Consider the following 25484-nt stretch of genomic DNA (forward strand, 5'->3'; position numbering starts at 1 on the left):
TCACTGTGTACTCTGTGTTTAGTGTTTTTCATTATACACCAGTGGTCCAGATAAAATTGCACAGAGTTTCCCCACTTCTTGTAAAAGTACATTTTAATTAAAACACACACTGGAAAAGATCTGAACACCAGACCAGCCCTAATGACAAATGTATGTGTTATGTTAGCTCTTCTCACTCATGATTTATTTATTATTATTTATGCTCATAACAATATGATCACGTAAATAAGGCCATGTTTCGTCACAGAAGTGTTTAAATTCACTGTTTTAATAGCTTTTCTGTTTGTACATATTAGATACAGTTAGTAGGTCTACACTCAGAACATAATTTTAAGATTTATGTATTTTAATTCAATAACAAAATTCCATCAAACTGAATTAAGTAATCTTTAACAAATAAAATAAAAGGTATCCTAAATAGGGGTTAATTCAATACAATTCCATTGTAATTAAGTGATAGACTGTAGTCTCGATTTTTAACATTATACCACAAATGCTGTCGAATAATCTTAATTTGTATTAATCTCTTTAAGAGCCCATATATTGAGTCCTTAAAATTATGTCCAAAGAAACTTAAAAAATATTACAATCAAAACACAAATGAGTAACAATGTATTTATTATTATTACTCAATCTCCACCTCTGTTCATGCCCAATGCAATAATTTGTCTTTCGTCACCAAATAGGCCACGCCCATACACCTATTGCTGCATCAGTGAACAGACGCATGGGCGCGGCTTCAGAGTGACGCGCAATTGTTGCTTCACTGGACAAGGTAAAAAACTTTTCCAGCGAAACAGTAACGGACCGTTGACACGTCGTAACTTTACTTTCAGGACGTCACGCGCGTCCTGTTGAGTTTAAATCCCTTCTGAAACTTGTTGGGTTTGTACTGAAATGTCTTTAGCAGAGCAAAGCCTGCAGTGGTACCCCACCAGCGTTCAGGTAACGGTGCTCCAGGCGAGGGGTTTGCGGATCAAGGGGAAAAATGGCACCAACGACGCGTACGCCATCATGCAGGTGGCCAAGGAGAAGTTCAACACATCGGTGTCGGAGAAATGCGTCGCGCCGGTGTGGAAAGAGGAGGCCACGTTCGACCTGCCGCTCTTTCACTCCAACAACGCGGAGCGCTGCAACTTACAGGTGTGCGTGATGCACCGGGCTGTGATGGGACCCGACAAAACACTCGGGCAGGCGAATATCAACCTCCTAGACCTCAACGACAACAAATCCCGTAATAAAACAGAGTGAGTGAATGAGACTTTACAAATATCCTGATAGCTTCTTTACTTTTGTATGATTGAATAACACACATTGTCATCTATATATAAATATATATATACATACATACACACACACACACACACACACACACAAGTTGGGACAGTAAGAAAAATGCTAATAAAAACAGAAAGGAGTGATTTGCAAATTTTGTTCACCATTTGCTATATTGGTGTATTGAACTACACATTATATTATGTTTTAAATGTACAGTAATTTCAAATCAGATGATTGCAACACACTCCAAAAAAGTTGAGACCGGCAATTTGACGACTTAAAATAACAAGACAATGTGAAACCGGAGCTGTTAAACTGATGAGGCAATCCTGTCATAGTATAAGGAGCCTCCAAAAACAGCCTAGTCCTTCAAGAGCAAGGATCATTCAAGACTTGCCAATTTGCCAACAAATGCTTCAGCAAATAATCCAGCACTTTCAGAACAATGTTCCCCAAAGAAAAAATTGGAAGGATTTTGGGCATTTCGCCCTCTACAGTACACAATATAGTTAAAAGATTCAAGGAATTTGGTCTAATCTCGGTGTGTAAGGGGCAAGATAAAAGCCACTTCTGAATGCATGTGATCACTGATCCCTCGGACGTCACTGACTTAAAAAACATCATTCATCTGTAATGGATATCACAAACTTACCTTTGTTAATCAACTCCACTTGCTGCTGCATCCACAGATACAAGTTAAGACTTTACTGCAAAGCAGAAGCCCTACATCAACACTGTCTAGAAGCGCTGCCGACTTCTCTGGGCTCGGTCTCATCTTAGATGGAAAGTAGAATAGTGTAACTGTGTCCTTTTTTGGTCCAACAAGTCCACATTTTAAATAGTTTATGAAAAACGTCATGCCGCCATGTTCTCCAGGCCAAAGAGGAAAAGATTCTGTGTCAGGTCCAAAAGCCAGTGTCCGTATGGGCCAGGGGTGTGTCAGTGCCCATGGCATGGGTAACTCGCACATCTGTGAGGGCATCATTAATGCAGACAGATATGTACACATTTTGGAGCAGTATATACTGCCATCCTGCATCTTCTTTTCCAGGGACATCCCAGCATTTTCAGCAGAACAACTTCAAACCACATACTGGCCGAATAAGAGAGTGCGGGTGCTAGATTGGCCTGCCTGCAGCCTGACCATCTCCAATAGAGAATGTGTGGAGCATTATGTCCACAATATGGCAACGAAGTCCACAATATGGCAACGAAGACCCTGTACAATTGGGCAGCTGAAAACCTGAATAATGGATGGATGAATGAGTGAAAATTCCACTTTTTAAACGTAACAAACTTGTGTCTTCAGTGCCTAAATACTTAATAAGTGTTATTAGAAGAAATGTTGATGATTCACATTGTTGAGTGTTTAACTCTACCAACATTTTTGGAGTGTGTTGCAATCATCTGATTTGCAATTACTTTACAAAAAAACCAATGAAATTCACAAGGGAAAACATCGTATAATGTTTAGTTGTAGTGCTTTCAATATAGCAAATGGTGAATATAATTTACATATCCTTTTTGTTTTTATTACCATTTTTCATATTGTCCCAACTTTTTTGGAATGTACAGTTGAAGTCAGAAGTTTACATACACTTGGGTTGAAGTCATTAAAAAAAAATGTAACCACTCTTTTTCACTCTGATTTAATATTAGCAAACTATAGTTTTGGCAAATCGTTTAGATCGTCTACTTTGTTACTCAAGACATTTTTCCAACAATTGTTTACAGACAGATTGTTTAATTTTTAATGGATAATATCACAATTCCAGTTGGTCAGAAGTTTACATACACCAAGTTAACTGTACCTTTAAGCAGCTTGGAAAATTCCAGAAAATTATGTCAAGCCTTTAGAAAATTAGCCAGTTAGGTTCCGATAGGAGGTGTATCTGTGGATGTCGTTTAAGGCCTACATTCAAACTCAGTTCCACTTTGCTTACTATCATGAGAAAACCAAAGAAAAGACCTCAGAAAAAAAGTGGACCTCCACAAGTCTGATTCATCCTTGGGAGGAATTTCCAAATGCCTGAAGGTATCACATTCATCTGTACAAACAATAGTATGCAAGTATAAACTCCACGGGGCTACGCAGCCATCATACCGCTCAGGAAGGAGATGCATTATGTCTCCTTGTGATGAATGTGGTTTGGTGCAAAATTTGCAAATCAATCTCAGAACATCAGCAAAGGACCTTGTGAAGATGCTGGAAGAAACAGGTAGACAAGTATCTATATCCACAGTAAAACAAGTCCTATATTGAACTAACCTGAAAGGCTGCTCAGCAAGGAAGAAGCCTCTGCTTCTTCCACCATAAAAAAGCCAGACTACAGTTTGCTAGTGTATATGGGGACAAATATCTTACTTTTGGGAGAAATTTCCTCTGGTCTGATTAAATATATGTTTTTAACTTTTTGGCCATAATGACCATCGTTATGTTTGGAGGAAAAAGGGTGAGGCTTGCCAGCCGAATAACACCATCCCAACCATGAAGCATGGGCATGGCAACATCATGTTGTGGGGGTGCTTTGCTGCAGGAGGGACTGGTGCACTTTCCATAATAGATGGCATCATTAGGAAGGAAATTTATGTGGATAATTGAAGTCCATATGAACATATCAAGACAGCAGCCATGAAGTTAAAGCTTGGTCGCAAATGGGTCTTCCAAATGGACAATGAACCCAAGAATACCTCCAAAGTTGTGGCAAAATGGCTTAAGGACAACAAAGTCAAGGTATTGGAGTGGCCATCACAAAGCCCTGACCTCAATTCGATTTGTGGGCAGAATTGAAAAAGCGTGTGCGAGCGAGGAGGCCTAAAAAATTGTTTCAGTTACACCAGTTCTGTCTGGAGAAATAGGCCAAATTTCCAGCAACATATTGTGAGAAGCTTGTGGAAGGCTGCCCAAAAAATTTGACCCAAGTTAAACAATTTAAAAGCAATGCTACCAAACTAACAAAGTGTAATGAAAGAAATAAAAGCTGAAATAAATAATTCTCTCTACTATTATTCTGATATTTCACATTCTTTATATATATATTTTTTTTTTTTACATTTAGCAGACACTTTTATACAAAGCAACTTAAAAATGAGGAACAAAACAAGTCATACATAAATAAATAAATATATATGTATATAAGAGGCAATATTTGCCCATGGATTTGATTTTTCAGGGCATTTTTTGACCTTTTTTATGATTTTTATTTTCCTTCAAACTTTTCATATAATGCAAACTGTGTCTAATAAATTAATTAATAGATTCTCAAGATTGAGGTTTATTACCAATTAACCTTAACATTAAATCAATTCATCAATATTTATGTGATATATATATATATATATTACTAGGACTATAATAGAATATTTCAATATCATTGCATTGGATAACAGAATAACAAAAGCAAATGGCAGTCATTTTAAAGAAGGCATATTTTTCAATAAAAACATTGCACAGTTTTAGAACTTGAAATTATGTTTTGAATTATGAAACAATAGAAATATTGCTCCAAAAATGTATTTGGACACTTGGTTGTCAAATGCTAGTGGATGTTGTCCATAATTAATATTATAAACTGCAATTGTTGTTATTCTGCTAGGTCACCTGACCAACTGACTTCATACATCCCCAAAATGAGTTCACTTGGTTAACAGTTGTTTCCAAAATGGCTCAGAAAAGTGAGGTTAGTTTTAGAAGAGGTCTAGCATAATTTTGTTTACAGTTGTCACTTGGTTTGATTTTTTTGTTATCTAATTAATGAGATTCATATTTTTTTGTGTAGTCAAATACATTTGGGGGCACTGTATAGCCTGTATATTATCATGTAAGTTATCTTTACATGTCAGTCTGTTGCAGGGAATACTTAAAACCCTTCTGTCAAACTAAGCCCTCACAAGTGCATTTCACATTTCTCAGCCTGTTGTTAGTGTTGGAATGGTATTTCACAAGGTTACTTTTGGGGGGATGGGTAGATGATGTTAAGCTTTCCTTATGTGGAAATAATGAGTTCAGCTTGTAATTCCCTTGTGCTTGGTCAAAGCAGTCTAAAGAGAACAGGGTAGGAGTTTTCTCTAATCCAAAGGTGTCAGATCACAGGCCTCCATGAATGGGTCAGAAATGCATCATTGACATTACCAGTGGATGTCTTTTTAAAAGGTTGTCTTTAGCCTATGTCAAAATTCCAGCAGGAATGCCTGCCAATCCTTCCTCCATCCATCCATAGTAGGGCAAACTCAAAAATGAAAATTGTCATGATTTACTCGCCTTCCAAACCAGTATGACTTAATTTCTTACATGGAGCAACCTCTGCCACCATTCACGTTTATTGAATGGAATGAGATGGAATTAAAATGGTTACTGCAGCCGTCAGTCCCTAGTTTTCGGATTTACTATCCATTTAATGATTACATTTTGCTCTAACACTGGGCCACACACAGTCTACATTATGTAGAGACTTCATAAATAAATTAGTTCACCTCTAGTCACCACTGTAACGTCAGTAAACGTGGGTTCTAAGTGCTCTGATTACATACAGAACATTTCCCCCAAAGTCTTCACAACATTCTGACCTTGAAAAGATCATGTCTGATTTAAATGAGCTTGTGTTTTCTACATGTGCTCTATGAATGACTTAATTGTTTGTGTGTGAATTCTGAAAGCATTTGATTACAGCTCTCTTGGTTATTTTCATTATGAGTCTAATTCATTGACAAAAGCCTTCTGTTGAAGGCCCTGCAAGTTTAGTTCATTGTTGAGTTAGAATGAAAGTATTTTTTTAATTAACTAGGACACTCGAAAGCTTTGCACTTGGGCCTGGGTAAGACATTTCCTGTTGTTATGTGATAGAGATCAAATACTGTTCATTCAAATGCTTGTTATGCTAAGTAAGCTATAATTTGTCCTCGTTTAGTTTGGGCTGCTGTTACCCTGTGAAAGAAGAACAGGAAACCCCATCTCTTTATAGGAAATGTTACTCAAAAATGAATATTCTGTAATCATGTACTCACACTCCTGTTGTTTTAAACAGTATGACATTTCTATCTTCCATGGAATTCAAATATAGATACTAGATTCTATATAATATAGATACTTGCAGGTTTGGAACAACATGAGTAAATGATGACAGAATTTATATTTTGGGGTGAACTATCCCTTTAAGTAAGCTGACTCTTGCATGAAAGTGGACCTTGATGTTCCATGTAAGCAGATCTCTTCCCTTGATGGTGATTTGAAATTTTATCTATCAGGGTATGTGTATAAGAATTCCAGTCTTGTTTGGTGCCAAGAGTGTATTCTTGCTAGAAGGTCACCTTTAATTTGATGCCATGCTTTTTTATTTTATTTCAGAAACTGCTTAGTCACTTTCAGCTTTTGCTAAAGAGATTTGAACCCTAATTACCCTAACTACATGACCAGTACTGTACACGACTCAAGCTCATCTGCTTTTGATGTTTTGAGTCCGCAACTGGTCTGCAGTGATAAGTCTTAGATCTCACAACCAACGGTTGTAGTGTGTGCACTCCTGTAACAATTACAGACAATTTGCACATGGAATGACAGATTACAAACCAGCTTGATATATAGAAGTCTTGTCATCAGTTGTGCACACTGTCCCGAAGAGTGAGAGAGGGTAGTCAGAAGTAGAAGAAAAAAATTATTAGAAAATGAAATAAAACATCACCCGCATCTCCCTACCCCCTATCTTTATTATTTTTAGGGGGTTTTGTTTAATATTTTTTGTTTTTTGCAGGTAAGTGCAAATAAGCACAAAAATGGGAGCAAGACATTCTTTCATGTTGACATGTTGTCACGAATAAACTGCACAAGTTTGGGAATTAATTTTGTTTTCAGAATTGTAAGAGGCATTTTGGTTAGGGCCTGGGTTGCTCAGAGAGTATTAACCCTGACTACCACCCCTGGAGTCGCGAGTTCGAATCCTGGATGTGCTGAATGACTCCAGCCAGGTCTCCTAAGCAACCAAATTGGGCCGGTCAATTGAGTCACATGGGGTAACCTCCTGGTGGTTTGTGTAATGTGGTTCTAGGTCTTGGTGGGGCACATGGTGAGTTGTGCGTGGATGCCATGGAGAGTAGCATGAAGTCTCCACACTTTCTAGGTCTCCACGTTAACGTGCTCAACAAGCCACATGATAGATACGATGCGGAGGCAACTGAGATTCATCCTCCGCCACCCTGATTGAGGCGAGTCACCACACCACCACGAGGACTTGGATGATCCATTTGAATCTGGACTACGCTAAGGAAAGCTGCAACGTCTGTTTTTTTGCTGGTTATGTGCGGATTTATAGGGAAATAAGCATGTGATCGGGAAATTTTAAAAAGTGAATGCATGAATATGCTCAATAGGGACACAGATATGAGAAGCAAGCACATAAAAGTTCAGTTACATGTACTAAACTAAAATAACTCTGAATTCTGTTCTAAAACTCATGTTTGCATTGAATTAAGAGAAACTGTGTGCTGGGTTTACATTTACATTTATGCATTTGGCAGACGCTTTTTCTTCTTCTTTGCACTTTATTATCATGTAGTAATACACTGACATAATGATTCATATATGTCTTCATAAAAAGACTTTCCCCTCGAAATCTGAACACAAGTGGTCAAAAGAGATGACCAGGTGTAGCGGTGATGTGTCTCGCTTGAACAATTTGGTTGGTTCACCCAAAAACACATCTTAATACCAAGTCTTCACAAAGCCTCAGTCATGGATGAATGGTCGTGTAGTTGATGCACCCAGTCTTCGATCAGTCGTATATTGTGTGCACCAGCACGATGGAAAACAAGACTGTTAGCTACAGGGCGCGACTGCAAGTCATGTAGTGTGCGCTTGGTTTAAGTCTTCTGGTGCGCACTGTCAAATTTGACCATTTGTGTCAGTAAATAAGCACCTAGCAACAGCTCAGAACACCCTAACAACAACATCGCAAACTGAATAGCAAACTCTAGCATCATGGTGGCAACTTTTGCATTTGCAAAAGCACTTATGTTCTTCAAGGATTGTAAAAATTTTATTATTCTTGCTCACTTTATTGATAAATGTTTTAATTTCCCTATAAGTGCGCGTTTACGCTTGGTTTTACCTTTTCTCTATATATGCTCCGTTGTTTATCTGTATAACAAAAAAATGTGTTTGGAGAAGGTTTGATATCTAACATCCCTTTTTTCTGATTGTTCTGTTTGTCCTAGTTCTCTCTCAGGCCTTGACAAACAGCACAGGCAGTGTCTGATATCTCAATGTTTCTGTTAGTGTGGCATAACTTAGTCAAGGCTTGTCGGCTGAAACACTTGTGCTTTCCCTCTCACAGTCACTCTTGTGATGTCTTGTTTCAAAAGATGTGCATAAAAGATGGTAAATACCTCATGCAAATACCGAATCTCCCTTAAACCCATCTGTCACTTGCGCGTTGACATAGTGACTCTTTGTTTATTTGAGGCAGAATGGGATCACGTCTGCTCTTGACTATCAACTACCAACATTCTGGCTGTTTGTTTTCTTCCATACTTAGTCATTCTTGTGCATTTAGATTGAGATAAATATTGTCTGGACACCAAATTACTGGTTTTAGGGATGAACCGATATAGAATTGTCTAAAAGGTAGCTGACGGTTATTTTTATATTATGGACAATAATCAATATGGTGGGCTATTAAGTCTATTCTGGTTTTAAAAATGATGAGAAAACAATGTGCGTGATTATGCTTAATATTCCGGCAACATGTGTGGGCATTTAAATGCAGTATAAACTGATTGACACAGGTAGAGTTTTGCCAATTATTCTGATTTAGCTCTGCATAGAAACACCTTTACCGGCGTTCTTACCGGCTTGTCCAATTGTTGCAAGTGCTATGCGCATGCCTATTTACATTTTATGTTGAGGTCAAAAGAAATTGGATGATTACAAATGTCAAGTAAACACTGTTTTCTTGCATTGTTGGATTTTTTTATTAAGTTGATTTTTGCTAGTTATCATTGTATTGATGTGCATGTAAATATGGTCATTGTTTACAATTAAAAATATTCATATTACTGTGAGTTGACTTCATTAATTGAGACGAAAGAGACTTGCGTGAAACAAGCACACTGATATAAGAAATCGATTGCCTGGGATAACTCCGATATCCACTCTGTGCCGTTGTTGTGAGCAGAATAGCATCTCAGAATACACAACACGTCAAACCTTGAGGCAGATGGGCTACAACAGACCAGTTGGGCACTTTATTAGGACCATAGGACCACAGAATGATGTGATTGACCAATCAAAATCAAGTATTCCAGAACGCTCAGATCTGCTTTTGATAATGGCCAATTCAGACTTAATTAGATTTGATTCTTGAAAATAACCTTGTTATGGATTATTACCCATTATGTATAGTTTTAAATTTCTACGGTGCCTTTTCCCTGAACAATTTTGTAAATATTTAAGGACATAATTATGTTGAATCTGGAACATAATTATGAATCTGGAAATAAATAAAATAAATTCTGCCAAAAGGAAGTATCATCTAAATACTAAGCCAGAAAAAGCACCAGAGGGCCAAATTAAGTGTTTTTAGGTCACCTATAAAAAATGTGTCCAATTCGTTTCGGATTAGAGAGGATTTGTTGAATGTCTTACAGCAAACTGAAAAGTTTACAAAATCTATCAAAGTAAAGTTGGTGAGTGTGACCCCTGCGCTGCTGCTCGCGATAAGAGAATCCTGTCACACAATGGCCTTATCAGCACATTGGCATATGCAGGAAGTTGAGCTGCTGAGAGACACTGGAACAATGATAGATCCAGTGCAGAGTCATCTTCCTGTCAGGACATATAGCTTTTATGGAGGAATGTTTAAAGGCTGAGCAGGCATTCTTCAAGAGCTTTAGCTCTGTTTGAAATCCAGGCATAGTTAATAGCTGGCAGCGTTTTGTGTATGGAGGTACCTCCTAAGACTGGCTTCCAAGGCTCAAATGTGTTGTCTAATGATCTAAAACAAATTAAATAAAGTAAGCTTTAGAGAAAAACAAGCAAATATTTACTGACTGCATTGCTTATTTAATCATTAAGTTACGAGAGGCCAGATTGTTGACAAAAGTTTTTCATTTTTGAGTGAACTATCCATTTAAAGCTGGCAACGCCTTGTGGAGGTGTTGTAACTTCCCCTCGGCTAAAGAGAACCGTCACGCAACTTCTCTGATCTTCCTTTTATAGAAGCTGTCACACTATTCTGAATGACATCATGTCAGCAGCTGATAGCATTGAGTACAATGTGCTTTGGGTGTATGAAGTGTTGTCAGAACAACTGCAACAACACATTGACCTTTAACAGCACAAGTTGTCAAATGAACATCTTCCAGGCTATACAATACCATTTTAATAAGCTATTTGTAATTAGCCTCAAGAAATGTGGTTAACTGCATTACTATTCACAGGCACAAGAGTAATGACAATAAGAGTCAGATCATTTTAACACATTTTACAATATTTAAATCCATTTTACACAATTGTGCAAAAAAGTCTGCTGACTCCATCTAGGCTTGCTCTAGGCTTGCTCTTGGCTTGCACATTATGGTGCTTGAACCAGCAACCTTTTGGTTACCCAGACTGCACTCCAGCCACTTCTGTTTTATGCCCTGAAAATGATGTATTAAATCATTTAGATAAGTTCCTATATTATAGTATATTATATATTAACAAAAATAATGGAAATGATTTGGTTAATTTGTGGGAAGTGAACTTTGTTTTAGTTTAAATACAAAACTAAATATTCCAGGTTCACTATAAGTTAAGATGAAATGACAGCATTTGTGGTATAATATTGATTTGTTTATATTTATTTATATATTATATATATATATATCCTGTCCTATATAAATCATTATGGCTTGGTATAAAAGCACTTCCATTTATTCATCTGTTAAAATGTGTGTATTTGAACGGTAAAGTTGTTTTAAATTGTCATTTTTGCGAGATTAGAGTTTACACCGTTGCATTGTCGTGGCAACAAAGTTGTAAAATTGATTAACTTTACACAGAAAAGGTTAGTTAGCAATTGTATCACATTAAAATCATGTTTACACGCATATTGTTTCCGTCTTGTAGCTATACTTTTAAAACTGTGTGTATTTTAACGTTAACAGATTGGTCCAATGAACTTCCATTGTAAGTCACAGTGACCTTGATATGTTTTTTTTAAGAAAAGAGGGACAAGTACATATTTTGTTTTTGGTAATCAATAGTATTCCAAAAATGCTGTCGATTGACCTTGACTTGTATTGAACCTGGAATATTCCTTTAATGTCCAGTGCTGCTAGTCAAAACACAATGTTGTCAAACTGCTAAATGTTTTCTTGTAATCCTTCATTTCAAAACAGATCCGTGCTATGATTCATAACTCTGGTCAGGTGACATTTTCTAGACTGTCCTGTATGTTGTCCTCTGACGTAGAGTGTACATTGGCTGGATTTTGGTGCTAAGGAACAAAATAGACCTAAATGTTACTGTCTTTTGAAATGTAGGCAGATGGCATGTATCAGTCACTGTAATAATCCCAGAGTGAGTTGTTATTTTTAGACCCAGAGTCATCAGAGTCTTATTCAGAGGAAAGCCACAGAGTAATTTTTCTATTTACCCAAACACGCCCAGTAAGTCATTTTCTCCATATCATTAGCATTGCACTATTCACTGTGCTGTCGATGCACAGTGCTTGCTCCGTCATCATAAAGCTGTTTGAGATGGAAGAATGTGGTTAATGATTATTGGATTAAAATTAGACTTTGTTGTGTACAGTTGTACACATTCACCAGGACCCCTTAGAAAATAAAAACAGAACAGTCCAAGTTAGGGCTGGGACATATGGCAAATAAATGTCAACTTTATACTTTTCTGTCTTTTTTATGATATTCAATATATATCTCCACATTTATTTGCACCAAAATGTCTTAAGCAGGATTTTTTCAATGTTTTATTTATTAATTATTAACTCTTCATTTTTTGAATTAATTTTGTAAGGTATTATGTATTGATACAGTATTATTTAAATAAACGTTAAATCCGATGAACCATCATTTTGATAAAACAGCCATTGATCCAAAGTGGATTAATAATTTTGTTAATGAAAAAAGAAATACACTAAACATATAGTTCAAAATAATAAGATATGTTTTCACTAAATGAACACAAGAAGAATATTTTAAATATCCTCTTCGCCTTTTTCTCTGAATCACAAAAATGATTGAAATTTACCATAACAGCAATGTTTCTTAATTTTGTATCCCCAGCAATATCACATATATTTTGTGAATATCTACTATATTTCCCAGGCAATGCCAGGCACGATGTGTCATATTTTTTGTTGCATTTGAAGAGACATAACAGTTTGGTAGTTATTGGGTTTTAGTAAATTTCCATTTTGACCTTAATCTGCCTAACTTGTTTTCTGTATTGTGGCATTCACAAAGTATCTTAAAATTGCTTTTCTGCACAACACACTCGGTTCTCACAACTCCATGTAACTGCAAGCTTTCCATAACATGAAGTTTACATTAAGTTACACCACCCTTGTGTCATCATGTGTCTGAAGGTTCTTCTAATTTTTTCCATGGAACCATGTCAGAATGTGTTGTTAGCTTGCCAGCGCCAGCCATTCATTTCTTAGTAACATTATTTATTTATTTTTACAAGTGGAAAACAAGCCGATGCTTCTTTATACTGGCTAAAAATATCTGCCTTGAGGTTATAAGATTCAGTGATCATTATTCTGTCTCTTTATCTCTTCCTCTTTTTTTTCTTTTTTTTTATAGATACAGTATATAGCAAACAGACCTATTTTATTCATGCCTAAGGGGAAATTCAGTTTTTTGTTTTTGTTAAAAAACACATGTTCAGTAACCGTTTAGAAGCACGACCTTGTAGATAGTTAAAGATAACAGAATGGTTATTTCAGATGAATATATTGTTGTGCTCTGACAGTGTCCTTGAGTGAAGACATTCTCTTGGTCATTAAACCGTAATGTGCTGTTCTAGCCATTGAGGAATGTCAACTATTTACATGGACTTTGGGATTTGTTCACTGGATCTCATAGTTTCAAGTGCAATTAGCAAAAACTACTCTCTCTGTTTTATGTAAAGAAATAGTGATCCAATGATATTGAGGTAGTCATGTCTTTTGATAGATGATAAATATTTTTATACCTGTCCCAACACAGAAAACCAATAAAGCAGCATGACTGTAGTATTACCATTTAGTCGTTCATTCTCTGGTCATGTAGAACCAAATTATAGAATAGCAGCCAGTCAAAGAAATGCCCACAGTCTTTCCTGGTGCACCATAGGAATTTATTGACATTTATGACTGTAATAGCAGAACCTGCAGGTTTCAAGCTTCTCTGTAAGGGTGAATCTCACAAAAACACGGAAGTCACATTTTATCCCAAAATTTTAAACTAATTAAGAAATTATTTTTTGGCATTGTGACTTTTTATTTTAATAACAATTAAGCACCCCCAGACTACAGTCTAAGTCTAGAATGTATTACATAAAAAATTCACATATTGTTATTCTCATTAAATTCTTACGGCTGCAATATTTATTTCTTTATTTTTAAATCATATCAAATAAAACAACTAAATACTGCACAACAAATACTACCATACATGATGTGTAAATAAATACATTTGAATTGATGTTTTATTTCTTCACATTACAGTAATGAGATTTTTTGGCATAATGTGAATTAAGGTGGGAATATGTGCTTTTATTGTCAAGAAAATAATATCACAATGCAAAAACCGTAATGCCATAAAATAGGCTTTTTTAAAGCAAAATGTAATAATTATTTTTCTTTATCATTTTGGTGTGAAATATCACTTGAACATTTTCATTGTTGCAGATTTTGTATTGTAAAATCCTCAAAATATTGATTGTGCTTTTTAATTGACAGACTAGAAAGATTTGTTTGGAAAGTATGACTACAGGACACAACATGATCCCATTCCTTGGAATGTGATATCTTAAATTCAATCTGGCCTCCAGCTGTCTTTTCTCAGATGAAGGAGGTTCTTCAGGAAATGAAATTTGCTTGGAACTAAACATGCTGTGCTGTTTGTTTTTTACAGATGGTTTAAACTGGTCAGCAAGACCGGAAAGGCAGATAAAGACAGAGGTGAGGTGCTCCTGGACATTCAGTTCATGAAGAACAACATGACGGCAAGTATGTTTGACCTCTCCGGGCCGGACAAGTCACGATCAAAATTTGGGAAGCTCAAGGACAAGCTGAAAGGGAAAAAGAAAGATGGTATGTCGGATTCTGCTTCCGCCATAGTGCCGTCCGTCAGCCAGATACTGACCGACAGTGAGGAAGAAGAGGAAACGCATGTCACACCTGGAGCCAAAAAGAAAAATAAACTCAAGTCCCTCTTCGTACCCAAGTCGGGTTTGCACCGTAACATGTCTCAATCAATGTCCACACTCGCCACACTGCCTGAAAAAGACTCAGCCATCAGTTTGAGCAGGTCATCTGGCCTGAATGTAGAGTCTCCTGAAGGTATTACAACATAATGCATTGCCATAATATTTTAAATGTTACAGATGCACAGGATCAGTGACCATATCTGTAGATTTAGTGAGAATCACCATGTCAAATCATCAAAAATATTTATTGTGATATTGTCAGTATGAAAAATATGAAAGTTGACTGAAATATGTTTGAGATTCTCAATATATTTATATGCTCAATCTCCTATTTTTTTTATGAGGGACATTAGACAATATTGAAAGCAGATAAAATAAGGCCTTACTGTTTCCATCTCAAACTTTTTTATTTTCTTTGCACAATACAAAAGTATTATTATTAGTAAAAAAATATATATTCATCTTTAAACAGTATATGGTAGAACCAGGGCCGGCCCAAGCCTTTATAGGGCCCTAAATGGATGATTTGGGGGCCCCTCGGTGCCGCCAATATGATTGAATATTGTCAATGCTTGATTATTCGCACACTATAAATCTAACACACCCCTTATCAATTTTATTAGTTGTAGCTGTGTTGCTTACAACATACCAATGTCTGCCTGGCATGATTTTACCCTTCTACGGTTTTAAATTTAACAGTAGCACACCTATATTTACCCAATCCTGTTGATCCTCTATTACCAGTTTTGTGGACTTCCTAGAGAACAATTTGCAGCAGAAGCTGTAGGCAGTATCATTTCTTTTTGAATAAGTGAGCAGCTCCACTTACATTTTTTCCCCATTAATTAACTTTCTGGAGGTGTAGTGGAAGCTTCGGCCATCAGGTTTTTCAGGGAATGTGAAGTTTTCCTTTATAGGCAGTGGCCCACAACTTACCAGATCAGTCCTTTCTGAGTCAGACAGGATAGATGACCACATCAGTGGATGCACGTGCTGGGAAGTGCTCCTCGAATGCAGAGGATGGACCTGATGAAAGATAAAAATAATAATAAAAGCTAGCCATGTTAGATGTAATGCAACTGTCTGTCAAAAACAAAGGCTTGGTTTATCCATATAATGATCTGGGATTGTTGAAAAATCATCATCAGCTGTAGCACTGGAACTTGGGGCAGGTGGCGTTGGTTGTGCCCCACGTCCAAAATATTTCAACAGTGCTCCTAGGGAAGTTTCATAAGAGTACATATTTGACAGAATATTTCTAAAGTTATTTTCTCAACACAAATTATTATACACAGCAGCAAGCCATCTGTACACCTAAACAACAACTCTTAATCTATAACTAGCTAACTGAGGAATAATGATATTGGAATATAATAAAGACCCCAAAATGGTAGACTAATGTAAATAATGTTACGTTGTTATCAGTACAAAGTTTATGAAATGGAAGCATATTTTTATTACAAAAATATATACCCAAGAAAGTTATTTTTACACAGAAGACAAAAACTTGAATCTAAAACTTGCTAAGTGATATGTTGTACTAATAATATATTAAGATGTCAAGGCTATTTACGGATGTTTAATCAAACTTTCCTAAAAAAGAAGATATGCTATATAGGCTATGTTAACTAACTAGCCAGCTAATGTTAGCTCGTAACTTAGCCTAGCTACTTAACATACCTTTATCGTGCTGTTTTTTTCTCTTCCTCTGTTTTCTTCTTTTTCCTTTTCTTTGCACCAGAGGATATGTCCTTTTTTGTGACATTGCTGTTTTCTGTCTGAATGTGCTTGTATCCTGCAGCCCGTTAACATAATATTGCATTTAATGTTGCGTTTTTGTATAATTAACATTGTCCATTGATGGTATAATCACAAAAAAATAAAAATAATTATGTGCTCTTGGGGGCCCTCTGGTGGCCACCGGGGCCCTAAGCAGCCACTTAGTTCGCTTATGCCTTGGGCCGGCTCTGGGTAGAACAGATGAATAAATGTTTAATACTTTGTGAACACTATTTTATTAATCAACTGACAAAAGTTTAGATTTATAATACCATCCATTATATCAGTTATGTGTAATAACATAATAACATAAATAATAATCATATCAACCATCACATAAAGCAAAATCATCTAGAAAGAATTCAGTGCAGAATATCAGTGCATCACTTTCCAATATCTTTGAAAGGTTCAACAATATGTATTTCAGCAAGTATGCATTTTCTCCATTTTCAAAGGCAAGAAGAAATTCAAATTTCTAAAACATAAGCGCACTGGAAGCTCCGACAGCAAGGTGTCCCAAGGTGCCAGCTCTCTTGGACAGGGCACCGTGCAGAATAGCATGTGCATCAACGGTAGTCACGTCTACACGGAAGAGCCGGAGACCAAAGCTTCCAGGGCTAGTTCCCCCTTTAGCCTAAACAGCTCAGGCCATGGATCCATGGAAGATATACGCAGAGGTCACAGCAGAAAAACCTCCAACACCTCGGTGGACTCTCTTAAAACCTCAGACCTGCAAACTCAAGAAAATGCAGCTGAAGATATGCGCAGAAAACAAGAGGAACAGAGGAAACAGGAAGAGGAAGTTAGGAAAAGGCTAGAGGAGGAAAAGAGGAGACAGGCTGAGGAGGAAAAGAGAGAACAGCTCCGTAGAGAGGCGGTGAGAAAAGAAGAGGAAAGGAAATGGATTGAGAGAGAGGAGGAAAGAAAGAGGATAGAGAAGGAAGAAGAGAGGAAACTGGTGGAGATGGAGGAATTAAAGAGGAAGAAAGAGGAAGATGAGAGGAAAAGGATTGAGAGAGAGGAGGAAAGAAAGAGGATAGAGAAGGAAGAAGAGAGGAAACTGGTGGAGATGGAGGAATTAAAGAGGAAGAAAGAGGAAGATGAGAGGAAAAGGATTGAGAGAGAGGAGGAAAGAAAGAGGATAGAGAAGGAAGAAGAGAGGAAACTGGTGGAGATGGAGGAATTAAAGAGGAAGAAAGAGGAAGATGAGAGGAAAAGGATTGAGAGAGAGGAGGAAAGAAAGAGGATAGAGAATGAAGAAGAGAGGAAACTGGTGGAGATGGAGGAATTAAAGAGGAACAAAGAGGAAGATGAGAGGAAAAGGACTGCGAGAGAGGAGGAAAGAATGAGAAAAGAAAAGGAAGAGGAGAGGGAAAGGGTGGAGAGAGAGATGGAGGAAAGGCAAAGAGTTGAGGAAGAGGAAAGAGAAAGGTTCGAAAAGGCGGAAATGGTTAGAATAAAGAAGGAACAGGAAAGAGTTAGACTGGAAGAGGAACGCAAACAGGCTGAAGAAGAGAGCATTAGGGTTGAGGAAAGAATGAGGGAAATGGAGAAAAGGAAGAAAATGGAGGAAGAAGAAAAGACCAGATTGGAAGAAGAAAAACGGAGGAGAATGGAGGAAGAGGAAAGAGCGAGGCTTGAGAAGGAAAGACAAAGGAAGGAAGAGGAAACTCAAAGGATCGAGATGCAACGAAGACATACTGAAGAAGAGGAAAGGCTAAGAAAGGAAAAGGAAGCGGAGGAAATGCAAAAAAGGAAAGTGGAAGAAGAGAAAAGAAAGACTGAGGAGAAAGAAAGTCTTTCTCTGAAAGAAAGGCTGGAAAAAGAGAGGTTGGAGATTGAGAAGAAGAAAATGGAAGAAAGGATGCGAGAGGAACAAGAGAGAAAGAGGGCTGAGGAGGAAGAGAAGAGGAAGTTGAAAGAGAAAGCAACAGAGCAAGAGAGAATCAGACAAGAGGAAGAAAAAGAGAAGCAAAGGAAGATGAAAGAACAGACCAACACCACTGAGATGAAGCCAGAGGTGAAGCCCAGGAGTGCTAGATTGAATACGGTGATGAAAGCAGAGAAACATGATGTAATTGGCTCAGAATACGTCCCCTCCGCCAATCCCTTCGAAGAGGGCCTCCCATTCGACGAGAATTCCTCCAATCCCTTTGAGGTTCCTCAACCTGAAGCTCTCAGTTGCTCAGCCAAAGTATCTGCAGTAAAGCCAAGGTCAGTACCTTAACTGAAAATGCAGAAAAATACTCCTTGAGCCTCATTTGTGAAAGACCAGCAGAATTTATTTTTGTGTAAATCATTCATAAAATTCTTCTTACATAATCGGCGGCTTTAATTCATTGCAACAACTTACTAATGGTTTTATGAATGTTTTACAAAGAAAATCATTTTATTTATGTTTCATAAATGAGGCCCATTGAAATTGCCTACTAAGACTAAAGGTTGAAACATACTCTATACAAGTAGGTGAATTCAGACGGAAGCTTGATTTTGTGTGAAGCTGCATCCCAAAATGTTTCAGGCCTCAATTCGTAATTCAATGCAAGGACAGGTTGCATTCTCAGTGTTATCACAAGAGGTGCTATAGTGAACATCAGTGTGAATTGTCCACTTCTGCTGTCAGTTTTCTCTTTCGAGCCTTGTGTTCTGTGGTTGTTTCCGCTGGCAATGCTTTTGGCCAAGCACTTGCATCTGCATACGCGTACTTCCATAAAGTATGTTTCTGGCCTAGCACTAATCAATTTTTTTTTACATTAAGCACATTTTTATATTCTGTGGGATACCTGACAGCAAAATGACCAGTTCAAAAGCATTCTGGTTAATAAATGAGATCAAAAAGGAAACAATACTATTTCATGAAGTTTGTTGCTTGACGGAGACACCTGGCTAAAACTAACAAGTCTTTCGTCCTTTATAACTCTTTTATAATGTCTTTTATAATTTTGCATTGTAGTTTCAATTCATTTTAAAAACTTTTCCTTGTTCATAATTCTGCTTGAAGGCAAATCCATGATCACAGCATTAATATTATAGACATGAAAGTGTCTGTCATATTCTGAGAAATATGGATTTCAATTTAGGAATTCACACAAACTGGATATCAGTATCAAAGGGTACTTAACACCACGCTGCCATGAACATCTCATTATCGCTGTCCCGAAAGAGCTTGGCACAGTCATGAAATATGCCATTTTCTCAGTGTCTGTATATTCATGTGCTAACACAAGCTCATTCTGTACATGTCAAAGAGAACTTTTGGCATGAGAAGCTGCGCTTTCCAAGCTTGTTGAAGGGCTCCAAGTAAAGACAAATCACAGTAATGTTAGCTGAAGTGTTGGTTTTAAATATGCAAATACGAACTGTTGCAAATGGACCCCACTTTGCTTACATTTATAATGTTACTCTTCTGTTCCTCTTTCTCTATCATATTTTCAGAAGACGTTCATCAAACCAGCTAAATATGATAACCTTTAACCAAATTAAATTCCTAAATCTGAATAAACTACCATGGTCTTATCTGATTATTTTTGCTGAAATGTAATAATGCTGACTTATTTATAGGCTCTCTAACCCTATAACCCTAATTGTTTTAACTTCAGTATATTCTATAACTGAGGTCTGCCCAAGGGAAGCTTGTGAAATCTGTTTCCCTGTAAAAAAGCTTATCTAGCAGTTCTGTCTTACTTACTCATCCATTATGACTTCAGGACTTCATGAAATAGGTTCTGGAATGTGGTGGAGACTCGGGGGAGGGAGACGGGGAAGCAGACAGCCTTATTCGCGGATAGTGCTTTGAAATTAACCCTATTATTATTTCTTCAGGACAGCAGTTAAAGTGGAACTCATCTGAGTTCCTCATAAAATACTTTATGGATATTGATTATGTTAAGCTTTAATTTAATGAAAATATTCAGTCAGGGGACTTCTAGTTATTTAGACGTTGGACTCCTATTAACACTCATACTTTAAAAACAATGTTATGTTGTTTTTTATTTCTTAAAGACTTTAAAGGTGACTTGTGTAATTCACACATTGATATCACAGTGTTGTATTGATACTATACATCTCTTTATCAATATTTGTATTGATTTATTTGTGTATTCAGACTTCTCATTTGCAACATTTCAATAACGAAGAAGCAGGTTGTCGAAATAAGCGCAAATTCTGAGATTGGTGTTTCTCAGTGCGATACCAATTACTCACATTCAGTATGTTTACATGTACTTTAAATTAAGTCGTCTTTTTCATTTGAATATAAATGCTGTTGTCCGACTTGTACCAGTCTGATTTTTGCAAATTCGGACTAACAGACCTATTTAATGTGACAGTTGCTCCGCTTCATCCAGCGTGTGTTCATGGGAATTGGACCACAATTGGCCTCTGCATTTTGCGCATTTCAAAAGACAGAGGTGACGCGCAAAATTTATTTAACCTAGTGTTTGACGTCCTTCCTTCTAAGATTCAATTATGAATTTTGTCATGCATACTTGGATGAAAACAGATGAAGACTGTAGCTGGTCTACACAAAAGCCCACTGTAGCTCGATCATAACTATGGATGTAAACATAATTACTGTGGGTCTGTGGTGCTTTCCAATTCAATGGCTCAGCCAGTTCCATGAGTTTGAGGCAGGACTACCTGTTTGTCGATTATTTTTTGCATTTCCGTTTAGTACAGAAATTACACCCTTCACCTTTAAATCGTTCTGATGGGATTTTGAAAGCAACAAAGCAAAATGACTGCAATTTACTTGCCAACACATTTAAATATTTGTTCGATGTGTTTGATCAAGCTTAATCTTTCTTCTCATTACCCTGCTCCTTCAGTTCTTCTGTCTCTGGAAGATTCTTTTCCCAAGCCTTGGTGCCAAACACCAACCCGTTCTTAGATGACTCTAATGCCAATAGTGGCAACACAGAGATCATTGTCAGTCTTGGAGATGGTGCAGAAAAGTCAGAGAACAAACGACGTGCCCCAATGCCTCCCCAGAACAAGACTCAGATTGGAAAACCAGATGTTTCTTCAAGAGACCTTTCAAGTGCATCAATTACTGGAGCCACACAAACTTTTTCATCTAGAGCATCTGAGGACAGTGAAGACTCCGATCTCTCTTGTTTACGACGAGACAAACGCCCTGCACCTTTACCACCAGATGTCTCAAAGAACAAGCAAGAAGTTTTGAACTCCGAACATGCAGACCCATCTACAAATTATCTGCATACTGGAGAATGGAGAACACCTAGTTTTCAGGACAAAGGACAGTCTGGTAAAGATGAGACAAGGAGCTCCATGACAGACATTTTAAGCAGTACCAGATTACCACATCTTAGCCAGAGTCAGCCCAGTATTGAAGCAGAAACCAACCCTTTTATATCTGTTGGTTTAAGAACAGCTAAACACAACAAGGGGCCAGCACCAGCAAAGCCCTCAGCAAAATCGATAGAGAGTTCTGAACCTGAACCCAACAACCTAGCAATTGATAACCTAAATTTGAATGAAAATACCAAAGTGAAATCAGCTGGCAAGCTTGATAACCTATCTGTAGCTGACGTGCCTTCCACAAAACCTGAGCTTGTGCATTCGAATTATACCGATAGTCTTTCTTTAAGAGAAAGTGGACAAGAAGAAATGCCAGCAAAGTATAAACAAGACTCTCATAGAGAAGTTGTTTCTTCAAGCTTGGATTCAGTTCTGAATGTAGAAAATGTCCCGCTTGAGAGTGATGCCATGACTGGAGTCTCCAAAAAGAAGAGTCAGGCCCCATTGCCTCCTGTGAAATTGGCAACAATTGGTGAACCGAACTCAACAAGGCAGCCTCCAGCAGGCGTACTATTTGGTCAGCCCAATTGGCAAGATGAAGACAAGACGTTAACTATTAATAGTGATGTTTCGACCTCAAGTTTTTCCCCATTCCTAATAAACTCATCCTCAACCCCTAGCCAAGCTCTTGGAACAGTGCATGAGAAGAATGAGTATGGTCCAGTGAGATTGGAAACCGGTTACATGTCAGGGCACAAGTTTCTTCCACAGGCCAGAGTGTCACCTATTGATGCACAGCCAGTTGTTGGGCAGAGTAATGGAAGTGAAAGAGAGAGAACAGAGGATCCTGCATCCAAATCCTGCAGGTGAGGCCTCTTGTACAGTAAAGTTACTCTAGTTACATAGAGGCAGATAGAGAAGGTAGGTACCCATTAGCTGCCCTGTAGTTCAAATGTGGTGTTCTTGAGATTTCTAAAGGTTTCAAGATTTAATTTTAAGGAAAGGGTCTTTTCCTTTATAAGTACGTTGGACCTGTACTTGTATCCATAGAAATAGCTTCTTGCAGGCTGCTCGGAGGCAATACGAGCATGGCCGCCGAGTGATCTGACTTGCCTTAAAGGGACTTTGGTAAAATTGGTTAAAGTTGTTGTTTCACATAGCCAGCTAAAAAAAAATTTTGTATAACTTTATAAAAAATATCTGCTACATTTCTAAAGGTGGTTTCAGCAAATATGATTACAAATTTCCGTCTAAGAGAGCAACCAAAGGTAACTTAATGGTTTTCTATCTTTTAATCAAAATATCAGTTTCCGTTGTATAACACTCCATAATGTAGATTACTCGTTTTATTGACTTTCATATGCGGTTCGAGTGCATTGGTTTAAATGCTGCCTTTTCAAAATTCTGTGTCACACCAACATAAATGAAGTGTATACTTCCCTAATATTAGCCTCCTGAGGCCGCGCATCCACATGCGTTAAAATTGTGTTTTGGCTTCGCTATAGGCTATTTTAAACCGACTGATCTCAGTTCAGGAGACTCTTTCATTAAAGGGTTAAACTTTTGGCGCACGTCATGTGCAAAATCAACATGGCGCCGATCCCAGCTGAGTTTGTCTCTGGGAGAAATGGCAACAAAACTAAGTTTTATCTATAACTTCAACTGTAAATAAGGTATCGCATAATTTGAACATTGCTGTACATTGTTGTCTTTATGGGCATTAATGTTTTCACATCAAACTATTCAGGGCAGGACGTTTTTGTCTTTTTTTTTAATTTTTTTTTTTTAAATGAGTTTGTCAATATGATGAAAGAAATCTCTTCTGTCAGGGTCCTCTGGTTGACTACTTTGTATTCCACCCGTGTATTCCACCTCAGTCTTGGATCTGTCTGTAGGACTTAACAGCTTTTGTTCCCTTTTCAGGCCCCATGCAGTGAAACCCCTGAGCACCACTGAGAGGCCACCATATCTTATAGAGACACAAGACAATTCCAGATCCACTAAAATGATTGATGGCGTGCAAGCCAAGATGAAGGTAATGTGTTGTATATTCTTTTTGTTTCTTCATCTACAAACAACACACCTTTATCATGCTATAAATAGAAATATACCTGTCTCAGCGTGCATGTGCTTGCATGGACATGCGTTGGTATGTGATTTTTGTGTTCCTAAGATCTACATATAAAATGTGAATAATCTCAAAACATGAAAAAGTCTCAGAAACTCCTCACATCCAACCACTTGTCATATAGAGAAACTTTAGCACTCCAATCAATTCCAGATTAATAAAATCAAGTTAAAGCTGAAGTATGCAACATTTTCAGTGTTAAAATACTTTCTTCTATCTCAGCTTAATATGCAGATACAACGAAGTAAGCCATTCATGGGTAAATCGTCTTGAAAACCATAAACACTGTGTCTCTGTGGTGCTATAAACATTCCTCTGTTGGTTTTGAGAGACCTGTTTAGACCCGCCCCAACAACATTACTTAACCAATGCCATCACTTAGGAGCAGGACTATCTCTTACAGAAATATAAAGGGTTGAACACTGTTTTAACTTGACTTCTTGCATTAGCAACCTTTTAAGCATGTTAGCTCTACAAAACTTGTGTGTTTTATCTTGCAGGCCCCGGAGGCTAAAGGGACAGGGCGCTACTCGCAGCTGACCCACGAAGAGCTTGTCAACTTGTTGGAAAAGCAAAAAGAACAGCTTTCTCAGAAGGACTCTAAGATTGTGGAACTGGAGCAGTATATAGACAAACTTCTGGTCCGTGTCATGGAGGAGCAACCCAGCATCTTAATGTCCTTGAGCTCTTTGAAGAAGTCAGTTTGAGGGACTTCAAATTGGGCAGAAGGTTATACACAATGGTTTTGTATTATACTGCGCACTGTAATTGCAAATGTGGGATGAAAAGCAATATAAAGTTGTGGTGAAATCACAGAGATCTTTCACTAAAGCCAGTGGCTTAAACTTCTAGCACACTACTGAGCTGAAGATCTGGTTGATGTATACCTGATTTCTGAAGCCTCACACAAAATTTTGAAAACCAAAATGTTTTTAAAGACATTTGGCTTGCTTCAGATCCACCTAACCATGTGATTGTTTCATGCACACTCTTGTACATGTTGAACTAAGTCTAATATATATACGTACGTACACACACACATAATGTATATGTATTTTTCCCAAAGTTCTTTAATACTGTCCACTGTCTTTTCCATTTGAATTCGTATTCAGTCAGGTGTGTGTGTATTTTGTTTACCCTTTATTGGTCATCTATTGTAATTGGTCTGTGTTTTGGTCAAATCGTTCAAGTAACAAAACAAATGAATAAAACTGTACACTCAATATGCAAAATATTTTATGTAAATTTGCAAAGCTCTATTATGTTACAGAACACTGTGTTGATACTTATGTCAACTGTTTCCTTTTTTATAAAGCACTTTAAATGAATAAGTTTATATGTAAATATTGGAAACTGGATCATTTGTATGCTATGCCTTTTTAATATAACCTGGCAACTTTATTATTCTAAGGCTTTGAAATAAAGAATGTCACCGGTGTGGCCTTGCAGAGAACAGCATATTATTGTGTCTGCGTCACGTCATTTGTAAGAACAAGTGATCCTTATGATGATTTTTTGAAAAGTACTGAGTTAGATACTGTAATAATGGGGTGTCTGCGACCATTAATATCATGATTTAGGGCAATTAATTTACATTTTAGTATAGTACGTTTATGTTAGCCTGTTCACTAA

General features: G+C 37.4%; 1 protein-coding gene across 2 annotated transcripts; it reads left to right on the forward strand.

The window, feature by feature from the left end:
• The first annotated feature begins 760 nt into the window (after window positions 1–760).
• LOC127636660 (rab11 family-interacting protein 1-like) lies at window positions 761–25304 on the forward strand. Of its 2 annotated transcripts, XM_052117318.1 has the most exons (6): window positions 761–1247; window positions 14392–14819; window positions 16921–18679; window positions 21292–22590; window positions 23648–23759; window positions 24353–25304. In XM_052117318.1, the coding sequence occupies exons 1-6, from the start codon at window positions 898–900 to the stop codon at window positions 24557–24559; spliced, it is 4155 nt and encodes a 1384-aa protein (XP_051973278.1). In that variant the 5' UTR covers window positions 761–897; the 3' UTR covers window positions 24560–25304. The 2 variants fall into 2 exon arrangements, with proteins under 2 accessions (XP_051973278.1, XP_051973279.1); XM_052117319.1 differs by lacking the exon at window positions 21292–22590.
• The last annotated feature ends 180 nt before the right edge of the window (window positions 25305–25484 follow it).

This window comes from Xyrauchen texanus, chromosome 44 (assembly GCF_025860055.1).
Source record: "Xyrauchen texanus isolate HMW12.3.18 chromosome 44, RBS_HiC_50CHRs, whole genome shotgun sequence".
Classification (NCBI taxonomy): Eukaryota; Metazoa; Chordata; class Actinopteri; order Cypriniformes; family Catostomidae; genus Xyrauchen; species Xyrauchen texanus.

Bases quoted from the DNA above. Each gene is read 5' to 3' on its own strand.
- LOC127636660 (XM_052117318.1), top strand. From the start codon at position 898: ATGTCTTTAGCAGAGCAAAGCCTGCAGTGGTACCCCACCAGCGTTCAG. The intron at 22,591-23,647 runs GTGAGGCCTCTT...TTCCCTTTTCAG, and splicing joins CCTGCATCCAAATCCTGCAG to GCCCCATGCAGTGAAACCCC. The intron at 23,760-24,352 runs GTAATGTGTTGT...TTTATCTTGCAG, and splicing joins GCGTGCAAGCCAAGATGAAG to GCCCCGGAGGCTAAAGGGAC.